Below are 23204 nucleotides of genomic sequence, written 5' to 3'. Positions count from 1 at the left end.
GTGGTTTTGTGATGTGGGAAATTGTTTTCTATGGTCCAGGAGGACACCAAAAGTGGTTCACTGAAAAGCAGTCCTTACATTGGAACTGAAAGTTCACACTCTCATCCAACAGAGCTGTACTGGACTAAAGGTTTTCTCCCTCAGTCCCACCCCTTTGAGGGCTGCAGTCAGTTGCACAACTGCCTTGAAAAAACCCTCAAATTCCTTTCCATTTTTTGTCAATGTTATCCTAATTCCGCCCACCCGCTCCCTCCATTTCTCCACATTTTGTAAACAGGGAACTTTTCCCAGGCTGCCCTACCAGTGAAATGCCAAAAGACACCAGTCATTAATGGACAGGATTGAACTGGGGATCTCTGAAATTTAGTGGATGGGCCTCTACTGCCTGACCTAAAAGCCAGCTGGCTTTTAGCTAAGGCTGTAGAGCAGACTCATTTTCTCTCTCTCGCTAAGTGGTCTCGGGCAGGAGTGACTCTAGACATTTTGCCACCCCAAGCAGGGCGGCATGCCGCTGGGGGCGCTCTGCCGCTCGCCAGGAGGGCGGCAGGCAGCTCCGGTGGACCTCCTGCAGGAGTGCCTGCGGAGGGTCCTCTGGTCCCGTGGTCCGCAGGTCCCGCAGCTTTCGTGGACCTCCCGCCTGCGGAAGGTCTACCAGAACCGCCTGCCGCCCTCCCGGCGAGCAGCAGAGCGCCCCCAGCGGCATGCCGCCCCAAGCATGTGCTTGGTGTGCTGGGGCCTGGAGCCGCCCCTAGTCTCGGGGCCACTAGATGGGACAGAACACCACACCCAGAAAGTGTGTGGGTTACACCAGTTCCACAGATAATCTTGGCTTTCTGTGTGTGGTTGGAAGGATGGTCTGTGTCCGTAGGATACCCCAACCCTGCACCCACCTAATTGGTCTGAGGACAGTCAAGCCAATTTGGACACAGGTTTGTTGGGACTTTGCAGCTTCTCCCTGATCAAGAGTGAGGGGGTCACTTGTGGGCAGGACAGCTGCTGTCCTGTATCTTAGCTCCATTCCTCCAATGAGCCTTCCACCGATCTTACCCCCCATTTCTCCCCCATGCAGGGGCCAGGGCAATTACTGCTGATCCAGTGCAGCCCAACACTACAGGGAGAGGGGACCCGGAAGGGGAGTTTTAATGAAATCACAAAGAGCCATTTTCTCCCCCTCCCAGGCCAGTTGCCCTTGGTGACTGTTCTTCACCCTGACAGGCCCATCCTCCCCAGCTGACAGCTCCACTTAGTACTGGTCAGCCAGAGCGGCTTTCCCTGGGCTGCTTGCCCATTTAGTGTCCCGGGCTGTTACCCAGCTGCTGAACGGCCTCACTGGCTGAAACAGTTGGGAAGGCACCATTTCCCCTGGTGTAACTCCCCCTAGCCGAGTGCCAGGCAGACTCCATGCGAGGGGAAGAGCCGAGGGGATGCTGTGGCCATTACCGAGAGAGGGCTCCTCTCTGGGATCCCATTGCTCCTCTGCTGCTGTGCAGACCAGTTCCCCAGGGAGGTCCTAAGGGCTCCATGCCATGGAGAATGTGGGATTTGGCTCTAAAGCCGGGCAATGCAGCCCTATTGCATTTATTCCCTGGGTGTGTTAATCAGCTCCCCTAAGTGAGAGCGACGAGAGCTGCCATTGTGGGAATGGTGCATGTTCTCCATCTACGTCTACTGTCTGTACCTCTCCTACAGTGTTTTCTTCCTCTCCTCCCCTCTTTTCCTTCACTGCTTTCCCTCCTCACTCCTGTTTTCCTTCTTCTGCTTCCCAGGCTCCACTCTTTTCCCTTTTCATCCATATGTCCCATTATTTGTCCCATTCCCCATTTCCTCTTTTTCTCCCTAGTCTCCTTCCTTTCTCTTTTCATCCCAAAAACAAAACAAAGGGGCTGTTTTGCAGAGGTGCTGAGCCCCCAAAACTCCAGTTGAAGTCAGGGGGAGCTGGGTGTGCGCCACTTCTCTGGAAGTCAGGTCCAAGTTAAACTCCTTGGGCTACTTCTGCCAACTAGGGAGCCCATTCTCTGGCCTGCCCCTGGCTGCTCCCACATTGCTGGGCTGGCTCCTGATGACTGCTGCTCCTCTCTGCGTGTGGTAATGGCTGGACAGGGAGCAAATGAGATCTGGTGGCAACACCACACTGTGAGCAGTGATTCCAAAACAGAACAGAAGGATCCAGACCAGCATCCCACCCAGAAACACCTGATCCCTGTGCTGGCCCCCTCCAGCCCAAAGCCTGCTGGGTGCTTAGAACTCACTCACATCTGAGCCGAGGCCTCCAAAGGTGACAGGCTGTCAGTGCTAATCACCCATTTTGGTGCTCTGCTCAAACATGCAAAATGTTTCCATGCCAGTTAACTAAGGCCTTACAACAGTTATAATTACAGAAAGGGAAATCCCCCAAACTCATGCATTGTTACTTTATTATCTTTACAAGAACATTGTCAAACTTACTTCTTCCAGGCCCAAGAGCTGCCACCCCATGCACTGAGAAATCCGAACTACAGATTGTTCTTGTTGGTAAAACTGGAGCTGGGAAAAGTGCAACAGGAAACACCATCCTTGGTAAGAAACTGTTTGAGTTTAAAATCGCAGCAGGATCAGTAACAGTGAAATGTACTAAGAAGAGAAGGGATTGGAATGGCAGGGACATTGCAGTCATTGATACGCCTGGTCTTTTCGACACAAAAACTCCTTTAAAAGAAACTATGAAAGAAATAGGGCGTTGTGTGGTAGTCTCCTCCCCAGGACCCCATGCTAAACTTCTGGTGATGCATCTGGGTCGTGTCACTGAAGAAGAGAAAAAAAACAGTTGAACGAATACAAGACATTTTTGGAGAAAAAGCTGTGGAGTACATGGTCTTCTTTAAAAGCAGCAAAGAGTCTTGTGGCACCTTATAGACTAACAGACATTTGGGAGCATGAGCTTTCGTGGTGAATACATGCATGCATCCGACAAAGTGGGTATTCACCCACGAAAGCTCATGCTCCCAAATGTCTGTTAGTCTATAAGGGCCACAAGACTCTTTGCTGCTTTTACAGATCCAGACTAACACGGCTACCCCTCTGATACTTGACATGGTCTTCTTGTTCACCAGAAAAGATGACTTAGGTGATATGACTTTACAAGATTATTTAAAAGCTATGGATGACAAAGATCTTCAGAAGTTGATGAAAAAGTGCGGGAATCGATGCTGCGCTTTCAACAACAAAGCAGAAGGACAGGAGCAGTGTCATATGTCTCACCCCCACTTGGAGCTGTTGGGCTCCAATGTGGGGACCTGACTTGGTTTTCCTCTAAACTAAAATCCTAGTTTAGATCTAGTAAGCTGCCACCACTCAATCAGATATGTGGATTGAGACACAGTCCTTCCCCAAAATCCTAGGGGATTCCAAGAGCCCCAAATCCATGGAGTTCTTACACCCAGGAGAAATAAACCATTCCCCCTGCTTCCTCCCCCCTCCCTTTTCCTAGGAGAGATACCGGGATGTAACTACAGAGGGATACCTCCCCCTTCTCTTTCCCTGAGAATCCACCCAAGGAAAGACCAAACAAGTCCTTAATAGAAAAGAAAAGAATTTATTAAAGAATAAAAAGAAAGTAACTTGTCTCTGTAATCCAAGATAGAACCATACAGGGTCTAAACTTATCAATCTCTGGAGAGAATCCCCCCTCCTTTCTTTCTCAGTAAAAGCAAAGTAACAGCAAACAAGAATAAAGAATTTCCTTTAGCAAACACACAATTGCAAATGTAGAAATCAAATTATAAGACTAATTCGCCTTTCTAATTAATACTCACTATTAAATAGTAGAAACTACTCCAGGAGAACTTGGAGACATGACTGTCCTCTCTTAGATCCAAAGAGAGCTCTCACACAAAGAACACAGACAAAGGCTTCCCTCCACAGAGATTTGAAAAAATCTTGTCTCTGATTGGTCCTCTGGTCAGGTGGTCATCAGGTACTGCATGTTAACCCTTTACAGGTAAAAGAGACCTTAACCCTGATCTGTTTATTTATGACAAGCAGGAAGACCAGATTTCAGAGCTGATTGAAATGACTGATAAGATGGTGCAACAGAATGGAGGCTCACATTATACTAATGACATGTATGAATATGCTCAGAAGACACTTCAAGAAAAAATCAAGATGCTTAAAGAACTCTAGGAGAAAGAGATGGAAGAAGAGAAAAGAGAAGTGACATCTCAGTATGAGGAGGAATGTAAGAAAATAGATGAGAAATTACAGAAAGAAGGCTCATATAATGAAAACACGTCGAAACAACAGAAAGAGGCCCAGAGACAAAAAATGGAAAAAGATTTAAAGGAAATAAATACTAAATACCAGAAAAAGCTATGTGAACTCAGGGAAAGAGCTGATGAGGATGTTACTATAATAGAAGCTATTGTAAAACAATTCTTTTCTGTATTTTCGAAAATCAAACACTGGTTTGAATAATGATTGACTTACTATAATTTCTCCTTCTCTTACCACTTTGCCACTTTTTCAATAGTAATGAATGAAGTTTCAGTGCTTTGTAACACTTTAACCTCCTAATTTGTTTCCATTTGTATCAGCTTCTTAGTCAGCTTTGTACTTTCATACCCTACAGCTAATGCATAAAAATATGAGTAAATGAAGATATTAGCAGTTGCTCCTTATTAACAATGTGTGTTGCTTCCATTAAAGACTTTGGCTACAGCTGTTAGATCTCTTCTGGACTAAGTGTTGGAATAAGCTTGAGTTGATGTACTATATTAATTGTGACTAAAATTGTTGTCAATATGGTGATAAATGTTTGTCATAAACAGATAGTTAAGGGTTAAAGTCTGTTTTACCTGTAAAGGGTTAACATGCAGTACCTGGTGACCACCTGACCAAAGGACCAATCAGAGACGAGATAATTTCAAATCTCTGTGGAGGGAAGCCTTTGTCTGGGTTCTTTGTTAGAACTCTTTTTGAATCTAAGAGAGACAGTCATGTCTCCAAGTTCTCCTGGAGTAGTTTCTACTAATTAATAGTGAGTATTAATTAGAAAGGCGAATTAGTCTTATGATTTGATTTCTATATTTGCAATTGTGTGTTTGCTAAAGGAAATGCTTTATTCCTGTTTGCTGATTTTGCTTTTTACTGAGAAAGGGGGAGGGGGGATTCTCTCCAGAGATTGATAAGGTTATACCCTATGAGTGTCCAGCTTGGGCTCATAGAGATTCTGTATTTTCTTTTGTTCTCTTAATAAATTCTTTTATTTTCTTTGAACTTGGGTAATTCCTTCTCTTGTGGAAATTCAAGGGAAGGGGAGGGGGGAAGTGAGTCCCTCTTTGTGTTGAGTCAAGGATTTGACTCGGTGTATATCTCTCCAAAGTGGCTAGGAGAGAGGGAGGGGGAAGTGGGCTGCTTCCCTGTGTGTAGAGATTCAAGGCGTTTGAATCTGGGTTCCCCAGGGGAAGCTTGGGGGACAGGCAGTGTGTCAGACACTTTAACCTGACTGGTGGCAGCGAAGGAGACCTACCCTAGGATTTTAGGGGGGGGAATACATGCGGGTCCCCATCTTTGAGCCCAAAAGCTCAAAGTGGGGGTGAGACCCTATGACATGGTGGCAGAAGACATGCTGGTCCTCACTTTGAAACCGTCCAGTTTCAAGTGAGGGTAGACCCAGGACAATGTCGACCTTATTTCTGTTCAGGAATCATTTACAGAAATCAGAATCCGTTCATAAAAATAACCATTCGTAAGTATTCACTGAACATTTTGGATGAACAGTTCTCAGCTCACTGGTTGTTTGCAAGCAGTTCATTCTGACAAGTCAGTATTCAGTATTTGGAAGTTGTGACTGGTAACCCAAGTCACATGATATTATTTCTGCTTATCGACGAAATTTTGTAAACAAGAAGATAACAAATGATGCATGATGTCGATTTTCAGACCATGAAATCTTCAAGATTTGAAAATATTTTTTTCACGTTCAACTCAGCACTTCTGTTCACTAAAGTATTTGTGACTAAATGTTTTTAAAATATTCAACCAGTTCTAACTGCAATATATCTCCCACAGTCCTACCACATTTACCTATGGATAGAGCCTACCTGTAATCATGTAATGTACTTCTTCTATATTTTCCTGTTTAGCTTTTGATTTGCTGTGAAATGTCATGTGATAATTTCCATGAATTATGAATGATGCTATGAAAATAAATTCTGTTATTTGTATTTAACCATATGGTAGCACTTGGGGTTTTAGAACTTGAGGACTCTACTTAGGCTATAGGTTTCAGAGTAGTAGCCGTATTGTATCTGCAAAAAGAATGAGGAGTACTTGTGGCACCTTAGAGACTAACAAATTTATCTGGGCATGAGCTTTTGTGGGCTAGAATCCACTTCATCAGATGCATGGAGTGGACGATACTGTAGGAATATATATATAGTGATGAGGCTAGGCCAGATGGCTACAGTAAAGTAGTAAGGAACAGGTATGTTAGCCCCAGGCTAACCAAATCCCTAGTGCCATGGTAACCAAATGGCAGTTGCTCCAGGTTAATCAAGACACCTGAGGCCAATTAAGATCTTTCTAGAAGGCAGTGGAGATAGTTACATTGATTGGGCCACCTGACGCCAATCAAGGGCTGGCTGGAACTAGTTAAAAACCTCCCAGTTAGTCAGTGAGTTTCGGGTGTGAGGAGCTGGGAGCAAGAGGCACAAGGAGCTGAGAGGGAGAGGGTGTGCTGCTGGAGGATTGAGGAGTACACACATTATCAGACACCAGGAGGAAGGTACTGTGGTGAGGATAAAGAAGGTGTTTGGAGGAGGCCATGGAGAAGTAGCCCAGGGAGTTGTAGCTGTCATGCAGCTGTTACAGGAGCAGGGGCGGCTCTAGGCACCAGCAAAACAAGCTGGTGCCTAGGGCAGCAAAATGTAGGGGGCGTCCCCTGCCGGCGGGGAGGGCGGGAGGCTGGGCCGGCGGACTATGGCTGCGGCAGGTCGACCGGAGCCCGGGACGACTGGACCTACCGCAGGCATGACTGCGGAGGGGGCGCTCGTCCCGCGGCTCGGCTGGACCTCCCGCAGGCATGACTGCGGCACGTCAACCGGAGCCGCGGGACCACGGCACCCGCCGCAGTCATGCCTGCGGCAGGTCCGCTTGTCCCGGGCTCCGGTCGACCTACTGCAGCCATGCCTGCGGGAGCTCAACCGCGGGAAGAGTGGACCCGCCGCAGGACCGGGGAAGGGCGGCGCAGCGCACCGCGCTGCTTGGGGCAGCGTGATTTCTAGAGCCGCCCCTGTACAGGAGGCACTATAGACAGCTGCAATCCACAGGTCCCTGTGCTGGAACCCAGAGTAGAGGGCGGGCCTGGGTTCCCCCCAAACCTCCCAACTCCTGATTAGACACAGGAGGAGTTGACCCAGACTGTGGGTTCCACCAGATGGGAAGATCACTGAGGTGAGCAAATCCACCAATAAGCACAGGACCCACCAAGGTAGAGGAGGAACTTTGTCACTATATATATATATATAAAGAGAGAGAGAGAGAGAGAGAGAGAGAGAGAGAGAGAGAGAGAGACCATGAAAAGGTGGAGGTTGCCGTACCAACTCTAAAAGGTATATGTAAGCAGAGTCAGGATGAGCTCTACCATGACATCTGGTGGTGAGTTGTGGCGGGTTGTGGAAAAGAACTTCAGGGGCTGATCTCATTTGCATAGGCACACCCACCCCACCTAGATGATCACTTTGGCTGCTGTAGGAGCCCCAGTTTCTCTATTATTGGGGCAGGAAGAATAAACTCTTATTATCCTGATTATGTGAATCAAGGACAGTGGAACTGTTTTATGACAGAGGGACTCGCCATCAACTATGCAGCACTTGCTAGGCAAAATACATGGGTTCCAAAACCCAAAGAATTGAGAGATGATGGGGATAAGTATTTGTGCCTGGTGGTAGAGGCACCTTTTAAGGGCTTTAGCTGCCACCTTCACCCCACCCTCTAATATCAGAGCTAGCTTTGATTCTAGTAGGAGTCTGGTTGCAGGCTGCTGAGCTGAATTCTCTTTGGGTCAATGGTGTACCAGTACTGAGGCTCTCCTACTACAAGCTGAAATTGCTGAGTGCTGTGTAAGTAGTGGGTGGACTTGAAGATATATGGCAGAGCACTTTGCAGGATGGTTGGAGCAGCTTATGGGACAGCTGGTGGAGAGGAGTGGCTTGTAGGACATTGGCTGGTGGAGAGGAGCAGCTTGTGGTGAAGGCTACAGCAGAACCCCATGGAGAGGTGGGGCAGTTGGCAGTCGGAGCACATAAGGTGCCCCTACCCACCCCATTTCCACCTGGGCTGTGAGGTAAAACTCTGCAGATGAACTTCTGAACTCTGAGGCTGCACTGACCAGGGTCAGAGACTTTGGGGCTGCTGGACTTTTGGGACTTTGGATGACTTTGGGTTGCTGGACTCAAGAACCGCTCTGGGGAAAGGACACAGCCCAATTTGCTTGGGGGTGGGTCTTTTGCTCATGGTTTGTGTTACAAATCTTGTTTGTCGTGTTTCCCCAACATAATGCCACATTTTTTCTCTCTGTTATTAAAAGGCTTTTGCTACTCTCAGACTCTGTGCTTGTGAGAGGGGAAGTGTTGCCTCTTAGAGGCACCCGGGGGCGGTATGTAGTTATCCCAGGTCACTGGGTTGGGGCTCGAGCTGGTTTTGCATTGTGTTATTGGAACACAACCGCTAGATACTGAACCCAGCCCTTGTTGCTGCCAACTCTGATGGGCAGAAGGGTTATATATATCTATATATATCTATATATATATATATCCATATATATATCTTCCTACTTTATCTTCCACTCCATGCATATGATGAAGTGGGCTCTAGCCCACAAAAGCTTCTACCCAAATAAATTTGTTAGTCTCTAAGGTGCCACAAGGACTCCTCGTTCTTTTTACGTAGGCTATGTCTACACTGCCAGGTGTACAGTGCTGCAGTTACTGTGCTGCTCACAGAGCGCTGCAGGGAAAGCGCTGGTGTGTGTTCACACTGTGCTCCTTGTGACTGTGGAGCATGTCCACATTAGCAGCTCTTGCAATGCCACAGAGAGCAGTGCATTGTGGTAACTATCCCAGTGTGCAAGTGGCTGCAGCGTGCTTTGGAAAGGGTTTGCAATGCCTCATGGGGCAGGCCCAGCATCACATGATGCAGATTTCCCAATCCCATTGTTCCAGGGCATCCTACTAGACTGCCAGCTGCTTTTCAAAGGAAGGGGGGAGGTGGGGAGTGTGAGAGGGAGTATGCTGTGTGTATGTGGGGGGAGAGACAGTGTGTTTTGAGGGGCAGAGAGTGTGTCAGCATGCTGTCTTGTAAGTTCAGACAGCAGCAGAGGGAAGGGGAAAACTCCAACATCGGCCTCCCACCCCTCCTCCACACACACACACAGACACCTGCCTCTGCAGCAGGAGCATGCCACAGGAATGATTTTCTTTCTGTCCTGGAGCAGGTAAGCATGCAAGCTGTCAGAAATGGAGCTTTGAAAGGAGATATCCACATGCCAGCAGCAGAGTCCAAAACAATGAGCAGAGTGGCCACTTGACTTCAAGGGATTCTGGGACATTTTTGGAGGCTAGTCACAGCTCAATAATGTAACATGTAGTCCACACTGATGCCCCAATGCTGTAGCCATGTTGCAGAAAGCTCTACGCCCCTTGTCGAGGTGGATTATTTGAGTGCAGCAATTGTGGCATTAGTGAGCACTAAGGGCAGGTAGTGGTCGATCTATCAGGGATCAATTTATTGTGTCTCATCTAGACACAATAAATCAATCCCTGAATGTGCGCCCCCATCGACTCCGGAACTCCAGCTCGCAAGAGATGGAAGTGGAGTTGACGGCGGAGCGGCAGCGGTCGACTCGCCGCCGTAGGGACGGCCAGGTAAGTCGACTTAAGATTCTCCGACTTCAGCTACGCTATTCGTGTAGCCGAAGTTGCGTATCTTAGGTCAACCCCTCCCACCCCGCCCCGCAGTATAGATCAGGGCTATGAGCCTTGCCAGTGTGGACACCTCGGGGGTTACAGTGCTGAGAGCTGATTTTCTGCATTGCAACTTGCCAGTGTAGACACAATCTTAGCTTAATGCTGAATTTTAGGGCACATTATCTCAGATATAATTTATTATAGAGCAGTGATTTCCCCTTATAGTTAAAATTAATATCTGCTTTCCTTTATAAATGAGTGAAGGGATTCTCCCTTTTGCTACAGCCACCGGACACTTCTGTGGGAGTTCACAGGGTCATAAAGTCCTTTTTGGGGGGCTCAAGGAGAATTCTTCTTTGAGTATTTGTCCACACAGACCCCACTGTTGTATGTCTGCCTCCTGTGCACAAGCCCAGAATCTTTTGACTAGCCCTGTCCATTGGGGTTGTGCATACACCTTTCCTTCCTTCCAGGAGGCACTGAGATTGAGCTACCAGTGTTCCACTACTTCCCTGTAGCTTTGTTAGAATACTCTTGGAGTGGTAAGAAGCTGGTGCCTAGACACTTTTGAAAATCCCTCTAAGTGCCTTTCTGCATCTTTAGTCCCCTACATAGCTTCGAATGTCTGGCCACAGCTGCCTAAGTCATTGACAGAACAGGAGCAATTGTCTCAACTTGCAGTAGGGGAGGTTTAGGCTGGATATTAGGAAACACTATTTCACTAGGAGGGTGGTGAAGCACTGGAATGGGTTACCTAGGGAGGTGGTGGAATCTCCATCCTTAGAGGTTTTTAAGGCCCGGCTTGAGAAAGCCCTGGCTGGGATGATTTAGTTGGGGTTGGTCCTGCTTTGAGCAGGGGGTTGGACTAGATACCTCCTGAAGTCTCTTCCAACCCCGATATTCTATGATTTGATTGTAATGGCACTTAGCCATCTAAGTCACCCAGGCCTCACAATGCTGAGTGGTGCAATGACAAAATATCCCTGTAAATCTGGCCATTGTGGCACTGGAGCAGAAACCCCTGAGCAGAGGCACAAAGAGGGCGAAAGTGGGCTGAGGTGACTACTGGGCACGAGGGAAAACAAGAGATCTGGCAGCGGGTGGAGGCAGCCAGCAAACACAGTCCCTTGTGCAGGTTGGGTGGATAGGGGGGTGAGTGGCAGTATCTTATTTACGCTCATTGTGTTATCATTGATATGTCCTTCTTGAACACGGTCACAGAATCATAGAAATGTGGGGCTGGAAGGAATCTCCAGAGGTCATAGGGTTGCCTCCTTTCTAATAGCTGGTAAGCAGACCCATGAGGCCCTGCCCCCTTCTCCACCTCTTCCCTCCAGACCCCATCGCCTTCTTCATCTCTTCCCTGAAAGCCCTGTCCCTCTCCAGCTCTTCCTCGAGGCCCCACCCCCTTCTCCACCTCTTCCCCCCAAGGCCCAGCCCCTGCTCTGCCTCTTCCCCACCCCCCCCAGATTAAAAAAAACCCAGACATCTGGTCTTGTCAAAGGCGTCTGGACATCTGGACTGTCCGGGTGAAAACCAATTGGGTGGCAAGGCAACTCTCAGAGGTTATCTTGTCCATACCCCCACACTGCAGCAGGATCAAGCCTAGATCATCTGTGATGGGTGTACCAGGCCCTTTGAGACCCCCTTCTGGAGGCCTCATGGTCCTACCACACCCTGTCCCAGGAAAGGAGCAGTGAAGGTGGGTCCTCCTGTCCTGCCTAGAATGGCTACTTCCCTGCAACCTATCAGAGCCCAGAAGGCTCAGTTATAAGGAGCAGCTGGGCCTGAGCAGGTCAGTTCCTGGCTGGGACCAGAAGGGATAAGACAGAGAGATTCTCAACATAAGAACGACCATACTGGGTCAGACCAATAGTCCATCTAGCCCAGTGTCCTGTCTTCCGACAGTGGCCAATGCCAGGTGCCCCAGAGGGAATGAACAGAACAGGGAATCATCAAATGATCCATCGCCTGTCGCCCATTCCCAGCTTCTGGCAAACAGAGGCTAGGACACCTTCCCTGCCCACCCTGGCTCATAGCCACTGACGGACCTGTTCTCCATGAATTTATCTAGTTCCCTTTCGAACCCCATTATAGTCTTGGCCTTCACAACATTCTCTGGCAAGGAGTTCCACAGGATGGTAGTGAGTTGTGTGTGTTCCGCAGGGAAGCAGGCATGGGAGAAACCATACACAGAGAAAAGACAGAGAACCCAAGCACTGTAACTCTAAGGCAGTGGTTCCCAAACTTTTTATGTTGCTTCCCCCCCTTACCCATAATATAATCACTTGCATCACCACAGGAGCTGGGCAAGGAGTCGGGGGCCAAGGCCAGGGCCGGAGCGGCACCTGGGTCCACAGCCAGGAGCGGAGCTGTGGCCGGGGCCAGGAGCCTCAGCCAGAAGCCAGGAATAGAAGCTGTGGCCAGAAACAGGGCTGGGGCCAGACCCTGGTCATCGTCAGGAGGGATTGAACCTGGGGCCTCTACCGCAGGAGCTAAAAGCCAACGGGCGCTTAGCTGAGACTGTAGAGCAGACACATTTGATCTCTCACTCTAAGTGGTCTCAGTGCCACTAGATGGGACAGAACAGCACTCCAGGAGGTGTGTGGGTTATAAGTGAACATTGCTACACCATCATCTGTTACCCACACAAATTCTCTGTCACTCACACACTCTAGGGACACCCGTCTTTACATGTTTCTAGGGCTCAGGGTGTAACTTCCTGTGGGTTTGCAGGACCTTTTAATGGTAATAGGTAATAAAATAGGTAATAATTGGAGATATACCAATCTCCTAGAACTGGAAGGGACCTCAAAAGGTCATTGAGTCCAGCCCCCTGCCTTCACTAGCAGCACCAATTTTTGCCTGAGATCCCTAAGTGACCTCCTCAAGGATTGTACTCACAACCCTGGGTTTAATAGGCCAATGCTCAAACCACTGAGCTATCCCCCTCTTTAGGAGACCCCTTACACAGTAATATCCTTACTCTATTTATTAACAGTTACCAAGCAAGCAGAATACACACGCTAAACATACAATGCTGTGCTCACCAATCCTGATCATACAAGGAGACTTTCTGTGTTGGCCAGGCAAGGTCAGTCTCGTCTGGGTGCTGGTTGCTTCACGTCAAGGTCGTGCAGAGGATTCTTGCCAGCTCTGGTGTTAGGCTGTGACTTGAGGGGTGAGTTCTTCTTCCAGGTCATTTCTTCTTATTATTCTTCTGTTTCTTCCTTTCCCCCTGCGAGTCTTCTTCTTGGACCCCAGTTTATATAGTGAAATTGGAATCCTGTTTAGCTGGAATCCTGTTGGTTTTCTTTATATGCCCAGGAATGATGATCAGTGGAATACATAATCACATTTTTTTGTTACCTGGCTTTCCATAGATACCACTGGATATATTTCAATAGGAGTATACGGTTACTACATATGCTTGTAAAACCAATTGATCTTTATTTAGGGTAAAATTTACCAATTTCCGCCATGCCATTAATTGTCTTTCCCCTTCTATGACATTTTCCCACAACTTTTATATTTCCAAAGGCAAATTTCCTTGCATGTCTTCCTGGAGTCTTTGAATGACCAATTGCTGACTTATTTCATAGAATCATAGAATCATAGAATTCAAGATCAGAAGGGACCATTATGATCATCTAGTCTGACCTCCTGCAAGATGCAGGCCACATAAGCCGATCCACCCACTCCTTAGCAAGCGACCCCTGCCCCATGCTTCGGAGGAAGGCGAAAAACCTCCAGGGCCATTGCCAATCTTCCCTGGAGGAAAATTCCTTCCCGACCCCAAATATGGCGGTCAGCTGAACCCCGAGCATGCGGGCAAGCCTCTCCAGCCATACCCTCTGGAAAAGGTTATATCATATCATTGACCCATTGTACTAATTACCAGTGTGGCACTTAATTGACCTATTGACTAAGCCCATTATCCTATCATACCATCTCCTCCATAAACTTATCTAGCTTAATCTTAAAGTCATGGAGGTCCTTCGCCCCCACTGTTTCCCTTGGTAGGCTGTTCCAGTATTGCACTCCCCTGATGGTTAGAAACCGTCGTCTAATTTCAAGCCTGAATTTCCTGACTGACAATTTATATCCGTTTGTCCTCGTGTCCACATTAGCACTGAGCTGAAATAATTCCTCTCCTTCCCTGGTATTTATCCCTCTGATATATTTAAAGAGTGTAATCATATCTCCTCTTATCCTTCTTTTGGTTAAGGAAAACAAACTGAGCTCCTCAAGTCTCCTTTCATACGACAGGCCTTCCATTCCTCGGATCATTCTAGTGGCCCTTCTTTGTACCCGTTCCAGTTTGAATTCGTCCTTCTTAAACATGGGAGACCAAAACTGCACACAATACTCCAAATGAGGTCTCACCAACGCCTTATATAACGGGACTAGCACCTCCTAATCCCTACTAGAAATACCTCGCCTAATGCATCCCAAGACCGCATTAGCTTTTTTAACGGCCACATCACATTGCCTACTCATAGTCATTTTACGATCAACCAGGACTCCTAGGTCCTTCTCCTCCTCCGTTACTTCCAACTGGTGCATCCCCAGCTTATAACTAAAGTTCTTGTTAGTCATCCCTAAATGCATAACCTTGCACTTCTCACTTTTGAATTTCATCCTGTTACTAATACTCCAGTTTACAAGGTCATCCAAATCTCCCTGGAGAATATCCCGATCCTCTTCCGAATTGGCAATACCTCCCAACTTGGTGTCATCCGCAAACTTTATCAGCCCACTCCTACTCTTGGTTCCCAGGTCAGCAATAAATAGATTGAATAAAATCGGACCCAAAACCGAGCCTTGAGGAACTCCACTGGTAACCCCCCTCCAACCGGACAGTTCCCCCTTCAATACTACCCTCTGCAGTCTCCCCTTTAACCGCTCCTTATCCACCTCCGGATTTTCATTTCGATCCCCATCTTTTCCAATTTGACCAGTAATTCTTCATGCGGTACCGTATCAAACGCCTTACTGAAATCCAGATATATTAGATCCACCGCATTTCCCTTGTCTAAAAAATCTGTTACTTTCTCAAAGAAGGAGATCAGGTTGGTTTGGCATGATCTACCTTTCGTAAATCCATGCTGTAATCTATCCCAGTTGCCATCGGCCTCATGCTCCGGAACCACTCTATCTTTTAAGATTTTTTCCATGACTTTGCATACTACAGATGTTAAACTAACAGGCCTGTAGTTACCCGGGTCACTTTTTTTCCCCTTCTTGAATATAGGAACTACATTAGCTAATCTCCAGTCAGACGGTACAATCCCCGAATTTAGAGATTTATTAAAGATTATCGCTAACGGGCTAGCAATATCCCTCGCCAATTCCCTTAATATTCTAGGATGAAGATTATCCGGGCCCCCCGACTTACTTCCGTTAAGCTGTTCAAGTTTGGCTTCTACCTCAGATACCGTAATGTCTACCCCCATATCTTCATTCCCATCGGTCCCTCTATCACTATTCCTTAACCCTTCATTAGCCTCATTAAAGACCGAGGCAAAATATTCGTTCAGATATTGTGCCATTCCAAGATTATCCCTAATCTCCACTCCGTTTAAAGTTTTAAGTGGTCCCACTTCTTCCTTCTTGGTTTTCTTCCTATTTATATGGCTAAAAACCTTTTGCTATTGGTTTTAATCCCCTTTGCTAGGTCCATCTCCACCCGGCTCTTTGCCTTTCTCACAGCTTCCCTACACCCTCTGACCTCAATAAGGTAGGTTTCTTTGCTGATCCCTCCCATTTTCCACTCCTGGTACGCTTTCTGTTTTTTCTTAATGACCCCTCTAAGACGCTTGCTCATCCAGCTCGGTCTAAAACTGCTACCTACGAGCCGTTTCCCCCTTCTCGGGATACATGCCTCTGACAACTCCTGTAACTTCAACCTGAAGTAACCCCAGGCGTCATCTGCCTTTAGGTCCCTAAATATGTTAGCCCAGTCCACTTCCCTAACTAGTCGCCTTAATTTAGTAAAGTTAGCCCTTTTGAAATCGTACACCCTAGTCTCAGATGCACTATTGATTATCCTCCCATTTATTTTGAAATGAATTAGCTCATGATCACTCGAGCCAAGGTTGTCCCCTACAACAATGTCCTCAACAAGGTCCTCGTTACTCACCAAAATCAAATCTAAAATGGCATCCCCCCTCGTCGGTTCAGCAACCACTTGATGAAGGAATTCATTAGCTATCACGTCTAGGAAAAGCTGAGCCCTATTATTATTACTAGCATTTGTTTCCCAATCTATATCCGGGAAGTTAAAGTCCCCCATGATCAAGCAGTTCCTATTAGTGTTTACCTCCTTAAAAACATTAAAGAGCTCTCTATCCGTCTCCAAGCTAGATCCCGGCGGTCTATAGCATACCCCAATCACTATCCCGGGTGAGGCTCTGGTAGTTTTCTTCCCCAAAGTGACCATTGCCCAGACAGACTCCGTATTATCCATTGCATTGCTAGTTATCTCATTACATTTCACCTCATTATTGATATACAATGCTACTCCCCCACCTTTACCTTTGCATCGGTCTTTCCTAAACAGCACATACCCTTCCATACCTGTACTCCAGTCATGGCTACCGTTCCACCATGTTTCGGTTATTCCTACGATATCCGGTTTCAAGTCCCGGACCAGGAGCTCCAGTTCCTCCATTTTGTTACCTAAGCTTCTCGCATTGGTGAACAAACATCCTAATTTCCTGGGCCTGTGTACAGCCTAGTGCTAGGGACACATTTTCTTGTCTTGATTGCATAGTCCCTGCTAACAATAACAAATCCTTTTCACCTTGCTGTTGCCAGACTGGCAGTATTTTAGAAAATAATTGTTGCCCCATTCCTATCTTTGATAAGAATGCACTGATGGGCTTTCTCAATTCTTGTAGTTCAGCTGTAATATAACTTAATTTGTTCGCCATTATCTCTATGCTGGTAGCATCTAATACTACAACTCCTTATCCAGTTCCACCCAAAACAGTCTCTAATACACCCCTTGGGATTCTTTTCTTTATGGATTTTTCAATGTACCATAATTTAACAATGCTGCCCACCCTCTGTGGAGTGTTTGTACATATGGGTCACATTGAGTTATGACCTTGGGCACATTTAATCTGTAAAGTCCAGCTCAATTTGCTTTAGAGATCGTATTGGCGATATAACAACTTGTTCCTTATAATCCAATTTTCCTATATGCAGTCCATTTAATGGATGCCTTCTTGATTTGAGCATATCAGACTCTGTAGCAATTATTATAAAATTTAATTTTACCCAGATGCTTTGCAATATATATTCACCTGGTTGGGCAGGGATATTATGCAAATTAATCAAACACTGATATTGTAATTGAATTTTAGGTTGCTTTTTTGTACATTCACTTCCCTGTGTTTCTTTAGTCCATTCTGGAGGTCCCAGTTCTCCGATGTCCCAGATATCCTCCTGCCAGGGTGAGTTGGTGCAGTTTCCTGATATTTGCAATTGTTGCCCTGAGGGAATAGTCAGTGTGCTTGGCCTTAAAGCCCAGATCTGAGGTTCATTAAGTCCCATTAACATCCTAATGTCAATATCCCCTCCTGGCTGCCTCAGCGGATTGACCCCTTCTTGTTTCTGTGTGAACTTAAGGCAGTCAATATTATATATTGTGGCTTCTGGTCCTGTACAATTTCATAGAATTATAGAACTTGAAAGGACCTTGAGAGGTCATCGAGTCCAGTCCCCTGCACTCATGGCAGGACCTGCTCCATCTATTACATCCCTGACAGGTATTTGTCTAACCTGCTCTTAAAAATCTCCAGAGATGGAGACTCCAAAACCTCCCTAGGCAATTTATTCCAGTGCCTAGGGAGTTTTTCCTAATGTCCAACCTAAACTGCCGTTGCTGCAATTTAAGCCCATTGCTTCTTGTCCTATCCTCAGAGATTAAGGAGAACAATTTTTCTCCCTCCTCCTTGTAACAACCTTTAAGGTATTTGAAAAAACCTTTTAGGTCTGCAATCATGTCCCCTCTCTGTCTTCCCTTTTCCAGACTAAACAAACCCAATTCGTTCAATCTTCCATTATAGATCATGTTTTCCAGACCCTAATCATCCTTAAAAGCAGCGAAGAATCCTGTGGCACCTTATAGACTAACAGACATTTTGGAGCATGAGCTTTCGTGGGTGAATACCCACTTCGTTGGATGCGTGTAGTGGAAATTTCCAGGGGCAGGTATATATATGCAAGAAAGAAGCAAGCTAGAGATAACGAGGTGAGTTCAATCAGGGAGGATGAGGCCCTGTTCTAGCAGTTGAGGTGTGAAAACCAAGGGAGGAGAAACTGGTTTTGTAGTTGGCAAGCCATTCACAGTTTTTGTTTAATCCTGAGCTGATGGTATCAAATTTGCAGATGAACTGTAGCTCAGCAGTTTCTCTTTGAAGTCTGGTCCTGAAGTTTTTTTGCTGCAGGATGGCCACCTTAAGATCTGCTATTGTGTGGCCAGGGAGGTTGAAGTGTTCTCCTACAGGTTTTTGTATATTGCCATTCCTAATATCTGATTTGTGTCCATTTATCCTTTTCCTTAGAGACTGTCCAGTTTGTCCGATGTACATAGCAGAGGGGCATTGCTGGCATATGATGGCGTATATTACATTGGTGGACGTGCAGGTGAATGAACAGGTGATGGTGTGGCTGATCTGGTTAGGTCCTGTGATGGTGTCGCCGGTGTAGATATGTGGGCAGAGTTGGCATCGAGGTTTGTTGCATGGATTGGTTCCTGAGCTGGAGTTACTATGATGCGGTGTGCAGTTACTGGTGAGAATATGCTTCAGGTTGGCAGGTTGTCTGTGGGCAAGGACTGGCCTGCCACCCAAGGCCTGTGAAAGTGTGGGATCATTGTCCAGGATGGGTTGTAGATCCCTGATGATGCATTGGAGGGGATTTAGTTGGGGACTGTATGTGATGGCCAGTGGAGTCCTGTTGGTTTCTTTCTTGGGTTTGTCTTGCAGTAGGAGGCTTCTGGGTACACGTCTGGCTCTGTTGATCTGTTTCCTTATTTCCTCATGCGGGTATTGTGGTTTTGAGAATGCTTGGTGGAGATTTTGTAGGTGTTGCTCTCTGTCTGAGGGGTTGGAGCAGATGCGGTTGTACCTCAGTGCTTGGCTGTAGACAATGGATCGTGTGGTGTTCCTGGGATGGAAGCTGGAGGCATGAAGGTAGGCATAGTGGTCGGTAGGTTTTCGGTATAGGGTGGTGTTAATGTGACCATCACTTATTTGCACCGTGGTGTCTAGGAAGTGGACCTCCCGTGTAGATTGGTCCAGGCTGAGGTTAATGGTGGGGTGGAAGCTGTTGAAATTGTGGTGGAATTTTTCCAGAGTCTCCTTCCCATGAGTCCAGATGATGAAGATGTCATCAGTGTAGCGTAGGTAGAGAAGGGGCATGAGTGGACGAGAGCTGAGGAAGCGTTGTTCCAGGTCGGCCACCAGCACTCCCAGCTATCTCCGTGACACCACTGATTTCCTGAGGAAACTACAATGCATTGGTGACCTTCCAGAAAACACCATCCTAGCCACCATGGATGTAGAGGCTCTCTACACAAACATCCCACACACAGATGGAATACAAGCTGTCAGGAACAGTATCCCTCATGATGTCACAGCACAACTGGTTTCTGAGCTCTGTGCCTTTATCCTCACACACAACTATTTCAAATGTGATGACAATATATATCTCTAGATCAGTGGCACCGCTATGGGCACCCGCATGGCCCCACAATATGCCAATATTTTTATGGCCGACCTGGAACAACGCTTCCTCAGCTCTCATCCACTCGCCCCTTCTCTACCTATGCTACATTGATGACATCTTCACCATCTGGACTCATGGGAAGGAGACTCTGGAAAAATTCCACCACGATTTCAACCTCCATCACCATTAACCTCAGCCTGGACCAATCTACACGGGAGGTCCACTTTTCCTTCTCTGTTACTTCCAACTGATGCGTCCCCAATTTATAACTAAATTTCTTGTTATTATTCCGTAAATGCACGACCTTGCACTTCTCACTATTAAATTTCATCCTATTACTATTACTCCAGTTTACAAGGTCATCCAGATCTTCCTGTATGATATCCCGGTCCTTCTCTGTGTTAGCAATACCTCCCAGCTTTGTGTCATCCACAAACTTTATTAGCACATCCCCACTTTTTGTGCCAAGGTCAGTAATAAAAAGATTAAATAAGATTGGCCCCAAAATTGATCCCTGTAGAACTCCACTAGTAACCTCCTTCCAGCCTGATATTTCACCCTTCAGTACGCCCCGTTGTAGTCTCCCCTTTAACCAGTTCCTTATCCACCTTTCAATTTTCATATTGATCCCCATCTTTTCCAATTTAACTAATAATTCCCCATGTGGAACCATGTCAAATGCCTTAGTGAAATCGAGTTAAATTAGATCCACTGCGTTTCCTTTGTCTAAATAATCTGTTACCTTCTCAAAGAAGGAGATCAGGTTGGTTTGGCACGATCTACCTTTTGTAAAACCATGTTGTAATTTATCCCAATTACCATTGACCTCAATGTCCTTAATTATTTTCTCCTTCAAAATTTTTTCCAAGACCTTACATACTACAGATGTCAAACTAACAGGCCTATAGTTACTCGGATCGTTTTTTTTCCCTTTCTTAAAAATAGGAACTATGTTAGCAATTCTCCAGTCGTACGGTACAACCCCTGAGTTTACTGATTCATTAAAAATTCTTGCTAATGGGCTTGCAATTTCATGTGCCAGTTCCTTTAATATTCTTGGATGAAGATTATCTGGGCCCTCCGATTTTGTCCCATTAAGCTGTTCAAGTTTGGCCTCTACCTCAGATGTGGTAATATCTACCTCCATATCCTCATTCCCATTTGTCATCCTTCCATTATCCCTAAGCTCCTCATTAGCCTAATTAAAGACCGAGGCAAAGTATTTATTTAGATATTGAGCCATGCCTAGGTTATCCTTAACCTCCATTCCATCCTCAGTGTTTAGTGGTCCCACTTCTTCTTTCTTTGTTTTCTTCTTATTTATATGGCTATAGAACCTTTTACTATTGGTTTTAATTCCCTTTGCAAGGTCCAACTTTACATGGCTCTTAGCCTTTCTCACTTCATCCCTACATGTTCTGACCTCAATAAGGTAGCTTTCCTTGCTAATCCCGCCCATCTTCCACTCCCTGTAGGCTTTCTGCTTTTTCTTAATCACCTCTCTGAGATGCTTGCTCATCCAGCTTGGTCTACAACTCCTGCCTATGATTTTTTCCCCTTTCTTGGGATGCAGGCTTCTGATAGTTTCTGCAACTTTGACTTGCAGTAATTCCAGGCCTCCTCCGCCTTTAGATCCACAAGTTCTTCAGTCCAATCCACTTCCCTAACTAATTTCCTTAATTCTTTAAAGTTAGCTCTTTTGAAATAAAAAACCCTAGTCCCAGATCTATTTTTGTTTATCCTTTCATCTAGTTTGAACTGAATTAGCTCATGATCACTCGAACCAAGGTTGTCCCCTACAACCATTTCTTCTATGAGGTCCTCACTAATCACCAAAACCAAACTAAAATGGCATCCCCACTTGTTGGTTCTTCAACTACTTGGTGAAGAAATCCATAAGCTATCACATCCAGAAAAATCTGAGCCTTATTATTGTTACTAGCACTTGTCCTCCAGTCTATATCTGGGAAGTTAAAGTCTCCCATGATCACACAATTCCCATTAGTGTTTACTTCATTAAAAACATTAAAGAGGTCTCTATCCATATCCAAATCAGATCAAATTTAGAGTCTGTAAGAACACATAAAGACCAAAGGTAGTCATAGAATCATAGAACCATAGAAGATTAGGGTTGGAAGAGACCTCAAAGCAGGACTAAATCCCCAGCTAAATCATTCCAGCCAGGGCTTTGTCAAGCCTGACCTTAAAATCCTCTAAGGATGGAGATTCCACCACCTCCCTAGGTAACCCATTCCAGTGCTTCACCACCCACCTAGTGAAAAAGTTTTTTTCTAATATCCAATCTAAACCTCCCCCACTGCAACTTGAGACCATTACTCCTTGTCTGTCATCTGCCACCACTGAGAACAATCTAGATCCATCCTCTTTGGAACCCCTCTTCAGGTAATTGAAGGATGCTATCAAATCTCCCCTCACTCTTCTCTTCTTCAGACTAAATAACCCCAGTTCCCTCAGCCTCTCCTCGTAAGTCATGTGCTCCAGCCCCTTAATCATTTGCGCGGGCCTCCACTGTACTCTCTCCAATTTGTCCACATCCCTTCCGTAGTGGGGGGACCAAAACTGGACGTAATATTCCAGATGTGGCCTCACCCAGTGCTGAACAGCGGGGACTAATCACTTCCTTTGATCTGCTGGCAATGCTCCTACTAATACAACCCCATATGTCAAGGTTTATTCTATTTTATAAGTTTTATTCATAGAATCTCAGGGTTGGAAGGGACCTCAGGAGGTCATCTAGTCCAACCCCCTGCTCAAAGCAGGACTAAACCCAACTAAATCATCCCAGCCAGGGCTTGGTCAAGCCTGACCTTAAAAACCTCTAAGGAAGGAGATTCCACCACCTCCCTAGGTAACCCATTCCAGTGCTTCACCACCCTCCTAGTGAAAAAGTTTTTCCTAATATCCAGCCTAAACCTCCCCCTCTGCAACTTGAGACCATTACTCCTTGTTCTGTCATCTTCTACCACTGAGAACAGTTTAGATCCATCCTCTTTGGAACCCCCTTTCAGGTAGTTGAAAGCAGCTATCAAATCCCCCCTCATTCTTCTCTTCTGCAGACTAAACAATCCCAGTTCCCTCAGCCTCTCCTCATAAGTCATGTGCTCCAGCCCCCTAATCATTTTTGTTGCCCTCCGCTGGACTCTCTCCAATTTATCCACATCCTTCTTGTAGTGTGGGGCCTAAAACTGGACACAGTACTCCAAATGAGGCCTCACCAGTGCTGAGTAGAGGGGAATGATCACATCCCTCGATCTGCTGGAAACGCCCCTACTTATACAACCCAAAATGCCATTAGCCTTCTTGGCAACAAGGGCACACTGTTGACTCATATCCAGCTTTTCATCCACCGTAACCCCTAGGTCCTTTTCTGCAGAAGTGCTGCCCAGCCATTCGGTCCCTAGTCTGTAGCAGTGCATGGGATTCTTCCGTCCTAAGTGCAGGACTCTGCACTTGTCCTTGTTGAACCTCATCATATTTCTTTTGGCCCAATCCTCTAATTTGTCT

General features: G+C 46.3%; 1 protein-coding gene across 1 annotated transcript; it reads left to right on the top strand.

Annotated features, from left to right (window-relative positions):
* Positions 1 to 2088: 2088 nt before the first annotated feature.
* Positions 2089 to 4682, top strand: LOC120393781 (GTPase IMAP family member 9-like). The gene is given in 5 exon segments (XM_039518273.1): positions 2089 to 2103; positions 2484 to 2792; positions 2794 to 2847; positions 3070 to 3208; positions 4007 to 4682. Coding segments are annotated over 5 exon segments (669 nt in total). The 3' UTR covers positions 4159 to 4682.
* Positions 4683 to 23204: the final 18522 nt, after the last annotated feature.

This window comes from Mauremys reevesii, unplaced genomic scaffold (assembly GCF_016161935.1).
Source record: "Mauremys reevesii isolate NIE-2019 unplaced genomic scaffold, ASM1616193v1 Contig3, whole genome shotgun sequence".
Classification (NCBI taxonomy): Eukaryota; Metazoa; Chordata; order Testudines; family Geoemydidae; genus Mauremys; species Mauremys reevesii.
This window is presented reverse-complemented; position numbering and strand designations above follow the sequence as displayed.